We start from the raw sequence: 22019 nt of genomic DNA on the forward strand, positions 1-22019 counted from the left end.
TAAAATGTAATGCTCACAATCTAAATGCCAAACCACAATCTAAAATACTCAGCAGTTAGAGATTTCCACCGGGTAATTCTGCTATGGTTATGGATTCAGAAATTTCGGTGTAAACCAGACTTTATAAACGTTGACAAATGATTACTATTACTATTATTAGAGTTACACGATCCATTTTCAATGCATTTTTTTTTCAATGCTACTTTTAAAGGCTTAGCAGGTAGTATTCTTGTTTACTTTGTACTTAAAGCTTTACATCCTTTCAGATGTGTAATTGATTTTTGTATTCCAAAATTGTTCAGATTGAGAGACGGTTGAAGCTATTCGAAATGTCGAGGTCGAATCTTTGCACGTCAACGATACTTTGCATGCAACGTATCAATAGTAGAGGGTAAAAATGAGCTCGGAAAGGTCGTAAGGCAAAAACTCGGACGTGAGACGAGAGCGAATGCTGGAATGGACCAGGTTTAAAAATGCACACGCAAAGACAACGTCTGAATATTTAGTTGCCTATCCGTGGATTAACAGTAACGCCGGCATGTAGATTTATGTAGATTTTTGGGCGTGGAGTATGCTAGGCATGAATAACAAGCGAGATGATGTTTTCGAGATGGTGCAACGTGGAATTCGAAAAACTCCACCCGGGAATTCGGATCTGGATTTGAACACACACCATACTATTGTTCGCACATTTGTATTGTATAAAGTCAAATGGGAATGTCATTATAATATAAAACACGAGGACAATCATCAACGTCTTCCTGCACACGTTCTGATTGGCAGGCAAGCTTTTGTTTGTTAATTTCTTGTCACCTTCGACGCGACTGCAATCTGTTTTCGCAGTTATGATTCATCGATTGTCATATTTTTTTGCGAACAATGAGAGGAAGGTATCGATTCGAGTTTGGTTGTGCAATTTTGCACTTTGCAACGAGTTCACAGCCTCGAGTGATAGTTTATTGCCGTTCCTATTTTTATTATGCATATATGAATGTGGAGTCAAAAATCACCTGCAAACGAATCGGCTCGAAATCGACGCAACAAAGCCACGACAGTTTCACATTTTAATCAGATCAAATAATAGCGCAAGTGTATACGCAAGTTATGAAACAACCAGATTGGACCATTGGTGCACTGAGTCTGAAGTGTAACGATCAGACGTTTTCAATCCAACATAATTACATTGAAACCACTTTATTTTGACAAGAAATGTTTTGGTATATTCTCAATGACAGTGATATTAGAATGCCCAAAAATTACAGAGTAGAAATGTCACATAGTAAAAGTAACATAATTAAAAATAAATAAGAGGCTTATATTTAAGTTTAAGTTTGGACCATTGTGGCAGTATAGGAATCCCTAATGTGCCACAGTAGTCGAAAAAATAAAAATATATATGTACATTATATATAATATATGTATGTATGTATGTACATATGTATGTACATTGGGTCAGAGCGAAAAAGGTGAATACAAATGGTGTACCTGCTTAGGATTTTCTATGAAAATATGTCTCTAAATTTGATGCCTAAATTTTGTGTTTCAAACGGGAACGCAACAATTGGTGCAAGTCCAAAAGGTTCAACGACAAAATGTACCCGAAAATTAGTGCACTGACAAAATGTACCCGCGACAAAATGTTCACGCGACAAAATGTACCCGCGACAAAATGTTCACGCGACAAAATGTCCACGGAAATAATGTTCAAGCGACAAAATGTTCAAAAATCCTAAATTTTCCTATTTTAGTCGAAAAAGTAACTTTTATTGTATTATATTTATCGATGTATATGGTATCTTGTACTGGTACTTTTTATCGTATACATCGCGGGCGTTATTAAATTTGTATAAATGACAGGTGTTCTCAACCGTATCCAATATTTACTTATTTAAATTGAAAAAAAAAACTTTCTAAGCGTATGAACTGCAGATTACATTGAATTAGTTTTTATGGCAGGGCTTCTCAACCGTCTCCAAAATTTTCTTTATTTCAAATGAATAATTTACTGCCTACCATATAAACTAATTCAATTAATCTGCAGTTCATACGCTTAGAAAGTTTTTTTTTTCAATTTAAATAAGTAAATATTGGATACGGCTAAGAACCCCTAACATTTAAATTAATTCAATGACATCTTAAAATGATATTCAATGAGTCATAATGACATTCGCTTAAAATGTAATTGTTCAATTTAAATAAGAATATGTTGGTACGGTTGAGAACACCTGTAATTTATACTAATTTAATAACATCCGCGATGTATACGATAAAAAGTACCATATATATCGATAAATATAATTCAATAAAAAGTTACTTTTTCCATTAAAAATTTAGGATTTTTGAACATTTTGTCGATTGAACATTATTTCCGTGGACATTTTGTCTCGTGAACATTTTGTCGCAAGTACATTTTGTCGCGTGAACATTTTGTCGCGGGTACATTTTGTCGTTGAACCTTTTGGACTTGCACCAATTGTCGTGTAACCGTTTCAAACAACGCTTACTTTTATAAAAATGAAAAATACTTTGTATCAATTTTCAGAAGGCATTCAAGTACATATATGCACCTATATATTATATAAAACCAAAAATATATTTCAACTGTATATAAAAGGTTGAAATGTTAGAATTATGACCAAAATTGTGTTTTCTTTTTTTATTAGGGATTACAAGGATTAAATTTAAACTTTAAAAAGCTTTAAAAAAGCATTAAACTGAATTTGTACAATATAAAGATTGATTTAAAAAATTCGCACCATTTATGATAAATTATATCAGAATTCGTTAATACATCATAAAAGTCATATTAGGCCAATAAATCGGGTTTGTTCAATTTTAGACTTTATCTACGTACATACAAATATATATTATTATATTTTTTATAAGAATTGTAAATAGGTTTTTGAGCTCTTTTTCCTATTATGCTGTAAATTAACATTATAATAATATAATACAATGATTACTAACCAAATAAAATAAAATTGTAAAATAGAAAATGATCAGTAGATCAGTAGCTATTAAAATAGATATAAGATGTATTGTGAACATAATTTCGTAATAATAAAAAGCATTTAAAAATGAAAAAAATTATATTTGAAGACTATACTGATTATCTACAACAAAATTCCGGCTATTAAATTTAATCATTTTTTATTACATGATATTAGTATAAGGATTATAATTTAATTTAATGTGAACATGAAAAACATATAAAGCAACCGGGAAAAAACTACCCCTTTTGATTGTTGAGAATTAATAAGGATAAGGGTTACTTTTATACAAAAAAATAAATAATTTTAATATATAAGTGGTGGAGATAATTTAATTCAATCCGACCATGCAGTATACATACAACACCGTTCAAAAAACTTATTTGAAAGTCACTGCACTGGTCTTGATTATTATACAACACAAGCAAAAAATTCGCATTGATTACACACATGAATATATGCACGCAAAATACCGTTATTGCCTTTCGAAAATAAATAAATTGTCCTTATAACCCTTTCGCTGCCCGCGTATTTCAACAAAACTGTGTATACTTAATAAACGGTGTCCATCAATCAACGTCAAAACTGACCAGAATAAAATCATATCGCAATACCCATATGAACTTATCAATTCCATACACACGAATCATTAAATTGATAAATAATAAATGAATTAAACGCATCAGTAGTTGTTAAACTGAACATGTGATTGAGCGTTAACGATCGCATGATAGTATTCAAATCAGCCGATTAATTAGCTGGAAAAAACGTCAGTATACGAATACAAATGCACACCGATTGTTTTGTTTATTGCAGTACGTAAATAGCAATAAACAAACAAAACACCATCGAAACAATAGACGAGGAAATGCGTTTAGACGTCAGCAAATCTCTTTGATCTGCTCGAGCGATCATAATATCGTTTTAACACGCCATTATAGAATCCATCACCAATTTCCCCGTAAAAGGTGCAGCTTTATTAACAACAAAGTTTCCACAACATTCATTGAATACAATTAAAAAAAACAGACGTACATATGCCACTGAACGACCTTAAACTGTATTTGCAGAAAAAACGCGTATATAAGGTCGTCCAATGTGCTCCAATGTTAAACCACTAACATACATTGTTCCGACTTTTGTAATGACGTGTGGCAAACAGTCTTATTAACTGATTGTCGATTGGCATTATTGACGAGTTGGCATTAGTGTCGGCCCAAGCGGAAATACGCGACGGTCGACAGAGTTCGAGCAGACGGCGTACGGACAACTTGTGTTCCGTACGCTCCGCTGAACCACCACGTGCAAATTTTACATTTCAATAAACTACATCAAACCATTATCGAAGTCTTTTCCATGATGGTCACTTCGAACCGGACACCAGTAACCTAGGCCACAACACCAAACGGACAAACCAATAGGAAAAAACGTGGTCGAGAAAAAATGGATGTCAATTAAGAAATCGGTATCGTTCCTTTGTTACTATCCATACCTTTCCAATACTAATAACATGTTTGCTTCTATTTCAGCAATATATTGATTGATGTACAGAGGTACATGACCGCGTGATTGACGCAGAAAATATATAAATAAAAACATAACCTACAAAGACGCATGGGACACAGAGGTAATCCAAAATTATCGGAACGATCACATAAACATCGTAAAGGATATTCAAGTAAGTGAATGTATTCAATCTCAGGCAATCTGTTCAAAAGGCAATCATGTGGGTAGGTCAGTTTTTAAAATATGTTTTAAAGTATAACAATTAATTAACGCGATTGTATAAAATAATATCGCGCTACGAAGGAAGGTTTCATCGGTCGCATCGAATTTCGTATTAAAAGTGTAAAATCAGATGTAGTGTAAAATTAGCAAAGCACGTGGAGAATTATACTTGTAGCCCCAAAGTGGATTAAATCAAGTACATACCGGTATATTCATATCGGTAGATCTTTGTTTCTTAATGTGTGTAGAAACACCCTCCCCCCCCCCCCTTCCACGATAAATGTGGAATTATACTTGTAGCCCCAAAGTGGCTTAAACCAAGTACATACCGGTATATTCATAGCGGTAGATCTTTGTTTCTTAATGTGTGTAGAAACACCCTCCCCCCCCCCCCTTCCACGATAAATGTGGAATTATACTTGTAGCCCCAAAGTGGCTTAAACCAAGTACATACCGGTATATTCATATCGGTAGATCTTTGTTTCTTAATGTGTGTAGAAACACCCTCCCCCCCCCCCCCTTCCACGATAAATGTGGAATTACACTTGTAGCCCCAAAGTGGATTAAATCAAGTACATACCGGCATATTCATACATCGGTAGATCTCTTTGTTTCATAATGTGTGATGAAACAGTGGTGATTTAAAATAAATCACAAGACTTGTAGCCCCAAAGTGGTTTAAATCAAGCACCCACCAATTTAGGGTTGTAATTTCTTCCAAAATATGTTGGATAGATTCTGGTGATAATAGTTAAAGTAGAATATTAAGATTCACGGTTAATCATTGAATATTATTACCTTATCTCTACGAATAGTTCAATTGACAGCTATAGTAGAGAACAACTGTATTTATGAGACGAAATAGTGCAACTTTCTGAAACAAATGTCAAGTGCTGAAAACGAGGAAATAGAAGCTTCGACTTCCAAGTCGCATAAAGGTCGAAATCCAACTAGGGACGTAGAACCTATTAGAGACAGGTCAAGCTCTAGAATACATCAGACTCGAAGTCAGACTCAATCGATAGAAATATTAGCGAAGGAAAATAAAGTAGAAGTTATAATGACGTCAATAGAATTAAGGTATTCAGGCGCGGTACAAAGACTAAAAGGAAAAATAGATAAATCCTCCGAATTAGATGAAGGACAGTATCAAACCATTAAAGAAGCATACGATTATGTCCGAAAACTCCATTACGAATATTTAGATAACCTTACAGACATACCGAAAGCGGCCAAAATAGACGAAGAGTACGATGCAATTACAATAACAGTTAAAAATCTTAAAGCAGCATTAGATTGCCAATCCTTTCAAGATAGTAAACTAAAGGTAGAGCAAGCAACAATTAAATTTGCTAGAGATAAGTTACCGACGTTAACCATTCCCACATTTCAGGGAGATCCATCTGAATGGCAATCGTTTCAACAAGCTTTTAAGAATATAATAGGAAACAAAACGGAATATTCGAATGTCACGAAATTGCAATATTTGCATCAATCCTTAATCGGTTCCGCTTTGGCAGCTGTATCAGGTTTAGATATTAGCTCAGACAATTACGAAATAGCTTGGAGTATTTTAGACAAGCAATATAATTTACCAAGACTTAATCTCAAAACTAGGATTAATTCACTTTGTGACTTAAAATTAATCACAAGAGAATCACATATCGAATTGAGAAATCTATTGAATCAGGTAACAGTGTGTATTAAAAACATTGAATCGTTGGGTTACGCGAGAGAAATTTTAGATCCATGGGTAACATGTTTAGTTCTAAGGAAATTACCTTTTAATATAGTAAGAGACTGGGAAATATCGCTGGTTAGCAGAGAAATGCCACCATATGAAAGTTTAGAGACATTCTTGCAGAATAGATGTAATGTATTACAATCTACTGCATCTGTAACTACGGTGAAGGAATTCCCTCATAGTCGTCAAAGAATCATGAGAACTCATGTCGCGAACAAAAACCCATCAAGTAAGGTAAACGCATGCGCATTCTGTCGAAATAATCATTTCATAGGCAAATGTGATAAATTCAAAGCAAAATCCAGTATGGAAAGAAATGAATTCGTTAAATCTAATAACATGTGTTTTAAATGTTTAAATTCATCGCATAAGATAACAAATTGCAAGTCTAACTATAATTGCTTAAGGTGCAAACAAAACCATCACACTTTGTTGCATCAGGACGATACATTTAGTTCCAATAATACGGGAAGGAAGTCAATTAATGCTCATTCTACTCATTTCTCTCAAAGGGAGATAATTTTACCGACGGTACAAGTAGACATTATAACGTCCAATGGAACGGTCGTTAAGGGTCGCACATTATTAGATTCCGGCTCACAAGTCAACTATGTTACCACATCTTTCGCTAAGAAGAATAACTTCAAGTTAGAGAAAATCTCTCAAAAAATTGTAGGTATCGCTAATCAAGAAAGTAGCATTCGTCACATCACCAAGGTGACCATAAGGTCTTCAACCACTAATTACTCAACCAAAGTGTTGTGTTTGGTATTACCAGAAATTACTGGCGAAATTCCAACTGTGAAACTGGATCAACAGTTAATTTCAATACCAGCGGGAATCAAGTTATCAGATCCCCTTTGGAATAAACCGACGCCAATCGATTTCTTGCTCGGCGCCGAGATTTGCGTTCATGCTATGAAAGCAGGAACCATCCAGTTAGGAAAAGGTATGCCTATCTTAAAGGATACCGAATTCGGATGGACAATAGTTGGTCCATATCCCGAAGTAAATAATGCTCCAGGGAAGAGCCACATAGGCTTAAGTCAATTAGACAGTCACATTCAAAACTTTTGGATGATCGACCAGGTTCCTATGGTAAAACATCAATCTCTTGAGGAGAAAAGATGTGAGGAACATTTCCAAGCACACACATCACGAGATAAAAACGGTAGATTTTGTGTAGCTTTACCATATAAAAATTCCCCGGTAGTATTAGGAAGTTCATTGCACATTGCGGAGAAAAGACACAAAACTTTGGAAAGACGTTTTTTAGCCAATAATAATTTAAAAATGGAATACAATAAAGTTTTAGAAGAGTACATAAATTTAGGACATATGTCAGAGTGTGAACCTCCGGAGGCACATGAGGTTCATTGTTATTTACCTCATCACGTCGTGGTTAAGGAGTCTAGCCTTACCACTAAATATCGTGTAGTTTTTGATGCGTCCGCAAAGACAACGTCTAATATCTCACTAAATAATATTTTGATGGTGGGACCTAGTGTCCAATCAGATTTGTTAAGTTTACTACTCAACTTTCGACTCCATAAATACGTGATTACTGCGGATATTAAGCAGATGTACCGACAGATTCAAATAGCAGAGAAAAATAAAAATGTACAACGAATCATTTGGCGAACAGATCCCCAGAGTAAATTCAAGCATTACAAGCTTAATACAGTAACATTCGGAACTGCTTCAGCCCCATTTTTAGCTACTAGATGTCTAAATCAGTTAGCAGAGGAGAATAGAAACAAATATCCCATCGCTAGTAAAGTGATCGAACGTGATTTTTATGTTGATGATTTGCTCACGGGAACTAATACTATTGAAGCTGGTAAATTATTAAAGGTTCAACTGGAAACCATATTATTATCAGCCGGTATGCCCTTAAGCAAATGGACATCGAACAACTCCGATATAATCACGGATGTTAAAGCTGACGATTGTTCAGATTTTAACTTCTCTAACGAATCACACAAAACTTTAGGTTTATTTTGGAAACCGCGGGAAGACGTTTTTGTATTTAAGGTTCAAACCGAAGTCGAGACTGAAAATATAACAAAAAGAAACTTTTTATCAGTAATTAGTCAGATCTTCGACCCATTAGGACTATTATCTCCATTGTTAATTAATTATAAGATATTAATGCAATCTGTCTGGCAACAAACCATTGGTTGGGATGAATTCATTCCTCAGACAATCTTCAAAAAATGGAAAGATTGTCAATTATCCAATACAGTCATGAAACTTTATAAAATTCCTAGATTGATAATACTAAATAATGTCATTAATATACAGGCACACGGATTTTGTGACGCATCCGAGAAAGCTTATGGTGCTTGTATTTATGTAAAATGTACTGATCAATTGGGAAATTCCAAATGTCATCTTGTGTGTTCTCGTTCGAGAGTCGCTCCGCTCAGTTTTGTAACTATTCCGCGTTTAGAGCTGTGCTCCGCTATGTTATTATCAAAGTTAATGAAGTCAACAATAGACCAATTAACAATTCATATTAATGAAAAATATTATTGGACGGATTCAACCGTCGCATTGCATTGGATTAGAGGAGAGTCATGTAAATGGACCACCTTCGTTGCCAATCGAGTGGCCGAAATCCAATCAATATCTCAACCCATTGAGTGGTACCATGTCTCCTCTACAGACAATCCAGCAGATTTAATTTCTCGAGGGACTCAACCATCAGAATTAAATCATAATTCGTTATGGTGGGACGGCCCTAGTTGGTTGAAATTAGACGAATCACGATGGCCTCGAAGACCTCCTGAGATCACAATAGATCTTCCAGAGAGAAGGGTAGTCACTAACGCTACCCTTGTGAGGGAAAATAATTGGATAGATAAACATTCTCATCTTCCAAGACTCCTTCGAGTTTTATCATATGTTCGTCGGCCACTAAGGAATAAACAATTAAACGTTAAAGAAAATAACGAACCGTCCGCTTTAGAATTAAAAGATGCTTTAAATAATTTGATAAGGTTATCGCAAATGGAATCATTTCCATTGGAATATCGTTTGCTGAGCAAGGGACATCCAATTCCCAGTAGCAGTAAATTAGCTAAATTGTCCCCTCTATTCCACGAGAATTTAATTTGTGTTGGAAGTAGACTTCCTCTGGGAACAACTCTATCAACGTCACCCATTATCTTGTCAAATAAGCATAAACTTACACACATGATTGTCCGAGATGCGCACTTGAAATATATTCACTTGGGTACTCAAGCCTTACTGTCGTTATTGCGGCAGACCTATTGGCCATTGGCCGGACATAATACTGTCAAAGGAGTGGTGCGTTCATGTGTCATTTGTTTCAGAAATAAACCACTGTCACACAATAGATTAATGGGATTACTCCCGCTTGAACGTACCACTGCGAATTTTCCTTTCAGTCATGTGGGGATAGATTTCGCAGGACCTTTTCCTGTGAAGAGTGGTTGCAATAAGAATTCTAAGATAATTAAGGGTTACGTTTGTGTCTTTGTGTGTTTTTCCAGTAAGGCAGTTCACTTGGAACTTGTCGGAGACTTAACGAGTTCAAATTTCTTAAATTGTTTAAGAAGATTCGTAGCCAGACGTGGCAGGCCCAATACGATATATTCCGACAATGCTACTAATTTTGTCGGTGCAAGTCGTGAACTCGTTAATTTAGTAAAATTAATTTACGAACGTCCTCATGAGGAGAAGCTACTACGGTATGTAGCCTCCGAAGGGATTCGTTGGAAGTTTAACCCGCCAAGGGCGCCTCACATGGGAGGGCTGTGGGAAGCAGCGGTTAAATCCATGAAGATTCATTTAAACAAGGTGTTAAAGGCCACCACCTTAAATTTCGAATCATTTTGTACGGTATTGACTCAAATAGAAGCTTGCATGAATTCCCGTCCTCTTAGTCCCTTGTCTTCGGATCCACTAGACCTTTTACCCCTCACACCTGGACATTTCTTAATTGGCAGATCCTTACTCGCTCTTCCAATGGAGGTTAAATATAACACTAATGTCCATGCCAATCTGCTTCAGATACAATTGACCACAGCAGCATTTTGGAAACGTTGGTCGGCGGAATATTTACATTCTTTGCAGTTACGACACAAATGGAAGAAGGACTCGAGCAACAATCTGAGTGTGGGTCAAATGGTCCTGTTAAAGGAGGAACACATGCTGCCAACCCGATGGGTCTTGGGTCGAGTCACTAAATTGTATCCCGGACCAGATGGCAGAGTTCGAGTCGTCGACGTCTTTACTGCCAGCGGAGAGTTTCGTCGGTCCAGTCATCTAGTGGCGCCATTGCCGATTCTACCACAAGGACCACTTGACAGGAAGGAAGATCAGCAAGAGGGAGGAGAAACAGCAGCTTCAATTCCGTCAACTTCGGTAGCTTAGTTTAACCCGAAGACACTACCCCCAACTCATATTACTTATTAGATGTAATCATGAGTTTAAATCAGTCAATGTTAATAGTAGTACTCCGTAATTCACTTTAATTGTGTTGTGTGTATAATTTAAGCTATTTTCATTTTAACATTCGGCAGTATATATCTCCGAATTTAATCTAATCATTTTGTCTTTATAATATAAGACTTGTCTCATGTCATCACTCGGAAGGATTATATCCGAGTTTAAAATAAACTGTTCAAATTTGACAGTTAAAATTAGATTCATGATTTGTTAATGTTAGTCTCCAAGCCACACTTAATGGAGCATCTTAAATTATTTCATGTCTACTTAATTATAACCTGCCGGGAGTCATCCGCAGGTCTTATGTTTCTTGTTATGAAAACATAAGTTAACTCTTACTGTTTATAGTATTTATGTGAATCATAGAATAAGTAAATATTATAATACTGAACATTTCGATGTAACGTAGAGACATCTATAATCATAGTTCGCCTTCATTTCCTGCTTGTAGGAATGAATGAATGACTTTCCAATTTACTTTTAATTTAGCAATGTTTGTGCTACTTGTTGATGAAATCAAGTTAACTTAGGAGCATTACACTCACTAATCAAGTTTAGTTGATCGGTAATAGCTGATCTGTCTTGACAACTGTAACAGTGTCAACATTGTATTGTCTAAGTTAACATCAAGATGAGGAATGCTTAAGTTTTAAACCATATACAGTCCACTCTCTCTTCTTTAAAGTAAACTTATCTTGTAATGCTTATTCACAGCTTCAAAGGAGATTTCAAAAATTTTAATGTAAAGAGAAACAACATTCACCAGAGGTATACCTATAAGTTGAAATATTACTGAACCAATAAATTGATTTTATCCTCACACTGGATGAGGCAAAGGTTTCATTATTCACCCTCTATTTAATTATTTTAAGAGCTATGATTTATTGTAAACGACTCGTCAGTAATGCTGTAACTCTGTAGAATAACTGTATTGTTCAACAGTTTTCCTATGTGGGACTATGTTCCGACTTTTGTAATGACGTGTGGCAAACAGTCTTATTAACTGATTGTCGATTGGCATTATTGACGAGTTGGCATTAGTGTCGGCCCAAGCGGAAATACGCGACGGTCGACAGAGTTCGAGCAGACGGCGTACGGACAACTTGTGTTCCGTACGCTCCGCTGAACCACCACGTGCAAATTTTACATTTCAATAAACTACATCAAACCATTATCGAAGTCTTTTCCATACATTATAAAATCTCCCACACATGGGTTATAAATCTGTATTGTAAAATTAGTATACAGTTTATAATACATACATACATACATACGAAGAGCCGCCCACTGATAATCATATTCGAATTAGAGCATAAATTCATTTGCATGACACGTTTAAGATTACACATTCTAGAAAAATGTCAGTCGAAACGTTTATTTAAATTTGACACATTTGACAAATTTGAGAGTCATCGACGTCAACTGTGCATTATTATAATGGCTAATTTTAATTTAAAATTATATTATAAAACTATGCGCAATGTTAATAATAAACGACTGCCATATTATGATAATACATTCGATGCTTTTGATAATACATTCAAAACTATTCCGGTACATTTTATATAATGCTTATAAACGTGTTTAGATTTAGACAATACATTGTAAATGCGATGTATTGTCTAAATCTAGCTGTAATCGAAAATAATGTAAATGCGATACAACATACATATGTATGTATGTATTCCCATGTCTAATTCAGTTTGCAAATCAACAAAAGCATGCCAATTGTAAAATCATTCAACAAAGTACTGAAAGGTTAATCACGTTTTCTAATGGCAGAGCATAAATAATTTGTGAACGGTTTTTATATAAAAATTTCTAATTTCATATCGAAATTTCGAAAGCTCATCTGAAATAATTTGGCTGGATCGAAAAGTCTACTAATGAAGTAGAATGTATTTTGCGAATCATTCTATGGCAGAATAAATGATAGCACATACATACGTACATGTAAATGAGCTTATAATAAGAATTACATAGATGATATGTAAAAAGTACAAAAAGAAAACTCTTATTAGATGTTAACACGGTAATACATTTTATTTTATTTTATATCAATTGATCATGCACTCTCACCTAACAGATTACTTCAAAGCGAGTGTGCTAAACAGATAAAGAATAAAATAAAAATACATGACACTAAAATTCTTACAATAGATAAAAATATAACAGCCAAGACAGTTAACAATTACAATTGTCAACTGCTCTAGTTGGCCGCGACCCCCGTAACCGAGGAAGCGGTGCAGCGAATGAAAAGAGATATGACAAATGTCAATGACACCATCCAGTGAATTTAAGAAACGGAGGCCTCGACAAATGGGAGAATTAAAATATGCCACAGTTCTTGCCAGAGGAATATGAAATAGGGAACGATGGCGGATCCAGATCAAACTCTCCGAAGGCCAATTTCCGCCAGAATAGACTGGCATGAGATAAAACATCTAAATATAGAAAACAAGAACTTGATGAGGGCAACATTCACCCTGTGTTCAAGAGAAGTGTACAGATATTCAAATTCAAATATAGCGTACTTTTCTTATTATTTTTACTTTATCTATGTACGTAGTAACAATAGATGAAGTTTTGTGATCATGCGAAAATTCGAACTCGAGATTTTGACTGATTCGAACTCAGAATCGATTACTGATCACGTTTTAATGATCTAGAAAAAAATGTGTGTGTGTGTGTATGTTTGTGTATTTTTTGAACACCGTTAGTCCTATGGAACTGAAATATAGTATTAGTAACTAAAATTCTTATCGACAAGATGTAAATTTTTTTCAAATTTTTAAGTTGACCAGGAATGGTACCTCTTTTTTAATAAGTGTCCTCTTTTTTAAGTTTTTGAATTCAATTATCTCCCAAGCCGCTGACTGAATCGGACTGAAATTTTTTACATGTAATAGTAATTATAAATTTTATAACGTAATATTTTTTGAATATTTTTATTTGAACCGGAAGTAGTACTTTAACTCTAGAGAATGAAGGTGTTTTATATTTTTCTCAGAAACCTTTTGGTTTATTGAACTGATATCTACAAGTTTAAGCTTAATACCAGATTATATATAAAATTTGATAAGCATCCGTCAACCGAAAGTGGTAGTTTACTCTTGTTCGATTTTTTTTATAAATAAAAGCAAATTTGAAAACAAACAAATTGTACCACCTTGTATTTCAAACCATGGACCTAGTAGTTATTTCATCAATGCCATAGATGTTGATGTATGTACATGTCTGTTTAAAAGCCTCGCTAAGGAAAATGAATCAAACTTTAGTAGTAGTAGTAATCCAATATTGGGCCAAAATGAAACTCTATATTGTGGAGAAATTCAAGATGTATTTCAAATCAAGCACACGATCGATTTAAGATTTTTTGATAAACATTTCACTGCAATAGAGCAGTAAGAATAAAAAGCGATAATGATGTGATAGATCTTTAAAAGAAAACGGGCACACCGGAAACAAACCCAAAACGCAAAAATTTCTAGATCAAGGCCGATCGAAGCTATCTATGTTGAAGTCTTTTTTCAAAGTGCAACCGCGAAATTGTCGATAGGAAAAAGTGCGGTGCAAAAACGAGAGTGAAATGTCGCGGTTGCCGAATGCCGCAACGGAACGTTGAGCATATCGCACAGCAAATAGAGTATGCAAAACACACACACACACTTGTGGAACCGCTGGATTGCCAAGTGGAGCGCATCTGATGCATCAGGGTACCTATCTTCCTTCCGGGTTCGTCTGCGGCAATACACCGTAACCAATTTAATAGCTATATTACACATATTAGAGTGCATACTCCATACAGACCAAGAGTCCACTACAAACAGAGGCAACAATGACAATGTGCATGTTGCTACGATACAATTTGTATACATACATATGTATATACGAGTACATATGTATGTAAGTTGTCAAGTTGCTGAGCAATAGGGTTTCTGACCCGGGTCGACCCGGGACAGACATTCCCGGGAATTTACGGAATTTTTGTTGTCCCGGGATTCCGGGGAACGATCCCGGGCTCCTTCCCGTGTCCCGGGAATTGAAAAAGTCCGGGAATACTGAAACCCTACAGTGAGCAACATTTCGCCGAGATATACCGCTTCCTATGGATACATTGGTAACAACGATAATTAAACTAATTTATTGCTACAATAGGAGAATAAAGTTTTTTAAGAAGCTATTTCCCTATACCAAGGTTTCCTAAACTACATATGTTCCGCGGAACACTGAAACACCGGAATTTGGAAAGGTTGTATACACTGCAACACATTTAAAGATCTTCTACTTCATATTGAAAGGCGAGTGATGATCAATATCCTATTTAAATTAAATTTTAAAGTAGATGAAGAAGTTTCCAAAATATTTTTAGAACACCTACATATGTACATAACTTGGAAACAACTCGTTTGCAATATTTTCCAAAAACATAGTAAGGATGATTCCTGGGTTCGGAATCCATTTTCCGTGACTATGAGTTTTATGACTATTATGCGCAATTGATTATGAAAATTTAATTGATTTAATTACTGACTGATTTGAAAGAAAAATGCAAAGATCAGCCTTTAAATTATTTCTGGGTGAGTTTGTCAGAAGAGTGCCTCAATTTTTAATAACATTTTTTTTTAATTTTTACTAGTAAGAATGTTCCGTTAAAATTTCCGGGGTTGCTAAGTGTTACATTGCAGAAAAAGTCTGGGAAACCCTGCCCTATACTATTAATCCTTCGAATTCTGACCAACGCCGATCAGCGTTTTGCCGATCGGCGTTTTGCCGACAAGCCCATGGGCTTGAAAACCGCCGACAGGCGTCGTGTATTGAGCATGTACAAAGTAAACAAGAATACTACCTGCTAAGCCTTTTCAGGTAGCATTGAAAAAAAAATGCATTGAACATGGGTCGTGTAATCTGAGTCAATGTTTATAAAGACTAGTTAACACTGGAATTTCTGAATTCATAACCATAGTAGAATTTCTCGATGGAAATCCCTAAATGCTGGGTATTTTAGAGTGTGGCTTGGTCTCAGTGTTCTAGATTGTTGCACACATGGGAACGATCAGATTGAACCGAATAGATGATTATTGGAAGCAGCATCACCTATTTAATATACCGGCATTTTCGCAATACAAGTGTCGCGATCGATATTTATTAATTTTAAGAGAATTACATTTTAACAACAACGAGGAAGATGGAACTAGTTTTGGAAAAATACATTCATTAATAGACTTATTTTATATTGTTTCAAGATATATTAGAGAGTCTAAAGACACATTTAAAACACTAGGGTAGTGATATAGGGTATGTTTGGATTAGCTACAATTTTTATACCCGCCTTCTATTGTATTTCTAAATAATTGTAGTTGGAAATTTGGGCGAAATTTTCAGTACATACACATATGGAATTTGATGTAAATTTATCACATTAACTAGCGGTGTACATCAGGCTTAATACAATCCACAGACAAGTGATTGAAAAAGTTATAGGGTATGTATTATACGTATATGTAATAGGCATAGAATTTGTATGGTAGTTCGACGCACCGTTAGGAGCGGTAAGCGTCCGTCACCCACGTCTCCGAAGACCAGATTCTTCGACAGACAGCAGTTCGTGTCAATCCAATTGTTGGCCAGTGGCGAGTCAATGACACGTCCGCATCGAAACATAATTGAATCTTATCGAATCCGGTTCGTTTCCGACACTTAACTGTACACATCATACTATACGAGTACCTACAGACGATCGAATTACATATGTAGTCATCGTGAATGACAAATCCAACGGGGAAGCCTAAGATGGTTGAGACATTTCTTAAGATGGTTGAGACCCCAACGACTTACCACATTTGAATTCCATGTTTGTGCCTTTAATGGGGAAACAATTTACCTACATATATAGGCACACGCGGATTCTGACATTCAATGCAATCATCTCCTATCCTAATTGTCGAAACGTTCCCTTTGATTATGAACTCCATTTATCTTATCTGTCATATCGGATCACAGCGATATTACAATTACAGTGTACAGTTACAGATTATCCGGTTCCGGATTATCCGGTTAGCGGATTATCCGTGCTTGAAAAATATTAATTATTTTTTTTAAATAAATTAAATTTTGTTCACATGTGATAATGAGACGCACCGATTGATTGCGACGTTTAAATGTATTTTACTATTGCGTCATTTCTTTCAGTCGCTTTTGATCATCGAAGAAGTAACAAGTGCGTGTATTCAGAGCAAATTTGTTCGAACATACGTATGTTTAATTACTATCAATAATAAAACTTTGTGTGTGAAATTATTTTCTTAACTCGAAAATATTTCAGATTCAAATATGTACCTGTTCGAAATTTATTTAAACAAAAAAATAAATTAGAGGCGTTCGCGAGACATTGTGATAGTTCTGTAGGTCCTTCGAACCGAAAGAGTATGAAAATGTCAAGATACAAAGATTTAGTTGCAACTATACTTAAATCAAAAATGAGCAGAAGGAATACCAATTAGCGGTCAAATGTGTATGGAAACATCCAAGTTTTTCCATGAAAAATTAGGATTAGTAAGACAACTTCAATGCTTCGTCTGCCTTGTTGACTAGATTTTTTTTATATTTTGGCCAGTAGTAATCAGTAGAGCCCGGAATCTGAAGGGGCTGTTTATTGTTCAAAGATTGTAAATGCATTGTTAAAGGTTTGCCGAACCTTTTTTACAAAGGATTTACAACAATGGAACAATAGGCGGGACGTTTCCGGCCCGTTCAGATTCCGACCTCTAGACTAATGACTATAGGTATTAACGGCCCCACATCTGCTTAACTATAAGCGTTTTTCTTAATAAATAATGAGTATTAAAATTATGAAACAAAAATTTATGTTGTTAATATGATATTACATATGTATGTAGGTATATTCGAAATTTTGGTTCGTACAATCCGTGACGTTCAATTAATAAAAAAAGAAAATACGTTATTATACAAAATACATATTTATGTAAATAACATATGATACATAGTATTGTATCTGGTGTTTTAAACGCACTATTTCATCACACAAATTTTGTTACTTCCTCGACCACCGTCCACAATCTATCGACGATTTACCACAAGACCACATTTGATAGTTCTGAAATGTATGTGTGTACATAAATAATTGAAAACTGTAGATTTGCTTAACGGATGAACTGACAATCTACATACTTTGAGCGGTAGACGATTGAGATTTATTAAAATCAAATTGAGACTCTATCAAAAGTATCTACTTAAAATTATAATATACGAATTATACTCACATGAAGAATCATCAGGTCGGCCAAGTTTACACCTCTTTTGGACAAAAAAAATGGATGAAACAAAAACACCAACACTAATCACTGTACACTAGTTGAGGGGCATTTGCATCATTGGGGCGAACGCTTAAATTGGATGTATCCGTGAATCTCTCAAGAGTCGTCAGATCTGTTCATCTTCGAAACGAATACGATGTACTGAAAAAAAAAAAACAAAATTGATTAAAAAAAAGTAATAATAATAAATTTGACTTTTTAAATGCTTTTTATTTTTACAAAATTATGTTAACAATACATCTTACATATAATACACTAAAGTTTGTTCGTATGTATGTTTGTATGTATGTATCTATGTATTTTTCGTCAATTTAATTAATAGTCGACAATCAATTGTTCTGACGTCATCGAACAAATAATTCGCTTTTTTCCGATTCAAAGGATGCTAAGTTCCCAGGGGCGTAGGCGCCGAGGGCGGAGCCCTAGGGGTGTAGACCCCGGAGGGTGTACATATATTTTTTTATAAGGGACTTACTATATACATATGATTGTTTGTTCGTGACAGTCAATTTAATAAAAAAAAACAAATGAGTATTCTAATAAATTTAAATACAATAAAACTATTCAAATAAATTTAATAAAATGTTTACTATTAGATTCAACATGTTGACGCGGTTTACAAATATACCGAGCGAAGCCGGGTAAAAACACTAGTACATAATAATTTAATAATGTTTTTGTCTGTATGTACTACATACATATGAATGTACATGTATTTTGTAAAAATTTATAATTGGGCTCAGATGTTTTTTTGTAATATTTATTCTTTATTTTTTCTACATCTGGGGGTCGTTGATTTTTCAATAAATAAAAAAATAATAATTTTAACCTGTCACAACACTGTGTAAAAATAAAAAAAGGAACCAATTGCTGTTGAAGCCATCTGCCATAAGTTGCGTCATTAAACAAGTCTGGAGCAATATCTGTTGATGTTTCAGAGTTTTTTGATGTCACTTAAAATACATATGTACATACTTAGAAAGGTAATGGAAAAGCTCAAAAACATAGCTTACATTCACCTGATGTAATTTATTCCAAGATGTGAACGCTTTTTCCAATTTAATTATATATTTCTTAAATTTCGTTCATAAGTCATATCAAAGAAAATTCATACATAAACTTTTTCAATTATTAAAATATTAAATTATTACCAGATGCTTACACACATCGTGTTTTTAATTGAATTGAAATTCGGAGAGATATCATGATCATCATCTACAGCTCGCAAAAACCATTACCGGATGAAGACCTCTCCAACACGCTTAGGGCGAAATCACACGGCGTTGAATGTGGCACGTGGATTTTAAACGTGCGAAAAAAATTTGCTTGTATATATTTATCCTTGCTTGACAGTGATCGATAACTCACATTGGTATCTCATATTTGAAGAAATGTAGGAGACCACCCACGGCGAGGAGCCATGCACACGTGTACCGTTCATCGCTGTATGTTTTCGCCCTTAGGGCCGGGCCGCACCGTGCAACTTTGTCGGCCGACAAGTTGCGCGACACGAAAAAATGTATGGAAATGTGTGCGACAAGCAAGTTGACGGGTGTGGCATGTCCCATCTACCTGCATGCATTGGTCTGGTAGCCCTCAACCAAGTTGTTCGCGAGTTGAGCGGTGCGGTCCAGCCCTTACACTCGTCTCTATTTTGTGCAACTCACATCCATCTAACTCCACACATCTTCCTTATTTCGTCTACCCATCTTCTTTTGCATTCTCTCATTTGCATAATATTCCGTTTGTTACAGACATTACTAACAAACTAACCAGTAGATTCTATGACAGAATCACTAATAACCATACTAACACACTTGTGAAGAGTCCCGGTGATTACAACAAAATGTCTATACCCTTCAGGTATAACACACAGATTACCTACACTATCTGCTTTAGGTCATCGACTTTAGAGAGTATTTAATTAATATTATGTATTAGATGTATTATGAGCATTGATAAGAATTGTAAATAGGTTTTGAGCTCTTTTTCCTATTATGCTGTACATTAACATCAGAATAATATAATACTATGATTACTAACCGAATTAAATTAAATTGTAAAATAGAAAATGATCAGTAGATCAGTAGTTATTAAAATATATATAAGATGTATTGTGAATATAATTTCGTAATAATAAAAAGCATTTAAAAATCAAAAAATTGCCATTTCAATGTCTTCACTCTATTCACTATATCCACTACTCTTGTCGTACTTCTCATCCACGTATTCCGTTTCCTATATTTCCTCGTTATGCCAAGCATATGTATATATGGAGCTTAAATAATCATAGATAATGAGAGTTGTCGATGACGATAAATCGCGGATTTGGGGTCGTGTGAATCGGCAAAGACGTGCGTGCGGCATTTAGCGTGTTAACGACCTGTCCGATTAGGTGGGCGTCAATGGTCGCATCGGTGGACGCGTTGGGGCCACGAACTTGAGACGAAACATAACGGTGACTTTGAAATTGGATGAAATCGAAATCGTGGCCCGCGGAGAGCGACCGGTTTCGGACGATAATGCCGACCCCGGTCGGCGTCCATAAACGACGGCGGGAATGTGTTAATATTTCAAATTTTACGATCAAAAATTAGACACACTGCACACGTAAAATAAAAACGTTATCGAAAATTCTACCGTCAAGGTGAAATACGTAATAGTAATAGTATCGGCGCATTAAACGTGTTGAAATTGTGCACGAATATCAATCAAAAGTTTACGCTTTTTTAACTGCTTAAAATCACGATATCCGATGATAAATGATGTTGGGCAACATCATTTAAAAAAATAATGAGATCGCAAGCGTTTCCTTGGAAACGTGCTGTGAAAAGTCGACGCCCATAGCCAATTATAACGATTAAATGTAGCCAGTAGGTTTGAAAGGGTTAAAGTGCGATGGAAAAATTAACCGGTCGAATTTTATCATCGCAAAACTATTATTGTCAACGTAAATTGCGGAAAAATAAACCGGACTGGTTGGCTCAACGAGTAATTATCGGAAATTGAAAGTAATTTCAATCCACGACGATTTGGTAGCAATCCGAAAACTCGTATATGAATAAATTTAAAATTAATGATTTTTTGTTGAGCGATAGCGAAAGTGTGGTCACCGGATTTCGCGAAAATTTGCACTTTAAATATAGACAACGCCAACGTTTGCTTCGGTTTTTTTACCCCGCTACGATTTAAAGATGCTTCGTAAAAAACGTCAAAATAAAATATATAAATAATAAAATCGGACGAGCAATTCGTTGCAAAATAAAATTTATGATCAAAAACCGATAACCTTTTCCTTTGTTCGCAAAAAATGTACAATGGTTACAAATATAGGTATATATTATATTTATTTTCATACGTAGGTATGTATCATATAATACATACATATACGTATGTTTGTATACATACATATGTATACGACTATTCGTTCTAAAGATCACGAAACAATATTGAAAAATGACAATAAAAAGCAACAATGGAATATTACAAAATATAATATGTTTTGTATATGTATGTAAGTTCATAGTGTAAGAATATAAAAAAAAGTGAAATTTAGGATAATTCTTCGATAAACAAATATTTCATTACATAAAGTGCAATTTGAAATGTATGTAAATGGAAATTACAAAATTATTTATCCATTTTTCGCTAAATTTCATATTATTATAAGATGTTTCATCAAAGCATCTAAGGCTAAATAATAAAAATACATGATTACATATTATAAGAAGCTTCGGACTTTTG

The 22019-nt window shown here is 34.9% G+C and overlaps 1 protein-coding gene across 1 annotated transcript in view; it reads right to left on the minus strand.

Moving 5' to 3' along the window:
• The window catches only part of LOC143917881 (uncharacterized), a 94486-nt gene that overhangs the window by 19849 nt on the left and 52618 nt on the right, over positions 1 to 22019 (minus strand). Inside the window, exon 3 of the mRNA XM_077439495.1 lies at positions 18222 to 18416. Coding sequence (XP_077295621.1) covers positions 18222 to 18233 — 12 coding nt within the window. The 5' untranslated portion in view covers positions 18234 to 18416. The remainder of the gene's footprint in view (positions 1 to 18221; positions 18417 to 22019) is intronic.

This window comes from Arctopsyche grandis, chromosome 10 (genome assembly GCF_051622035.1).
Source record: "Arctopsyche grandis isolate Sample6627 chromosome 10, ASM5162203v2, whole genome shotgun sequence".
Classification (NCBI taxonomy): domain Eukaryota; kingdom Metazoa; phylum Arthropoda; class Insecta; order Trichoptera; family Hydropsychidae; genus Arctopsyche; species Arctopsyche grandis.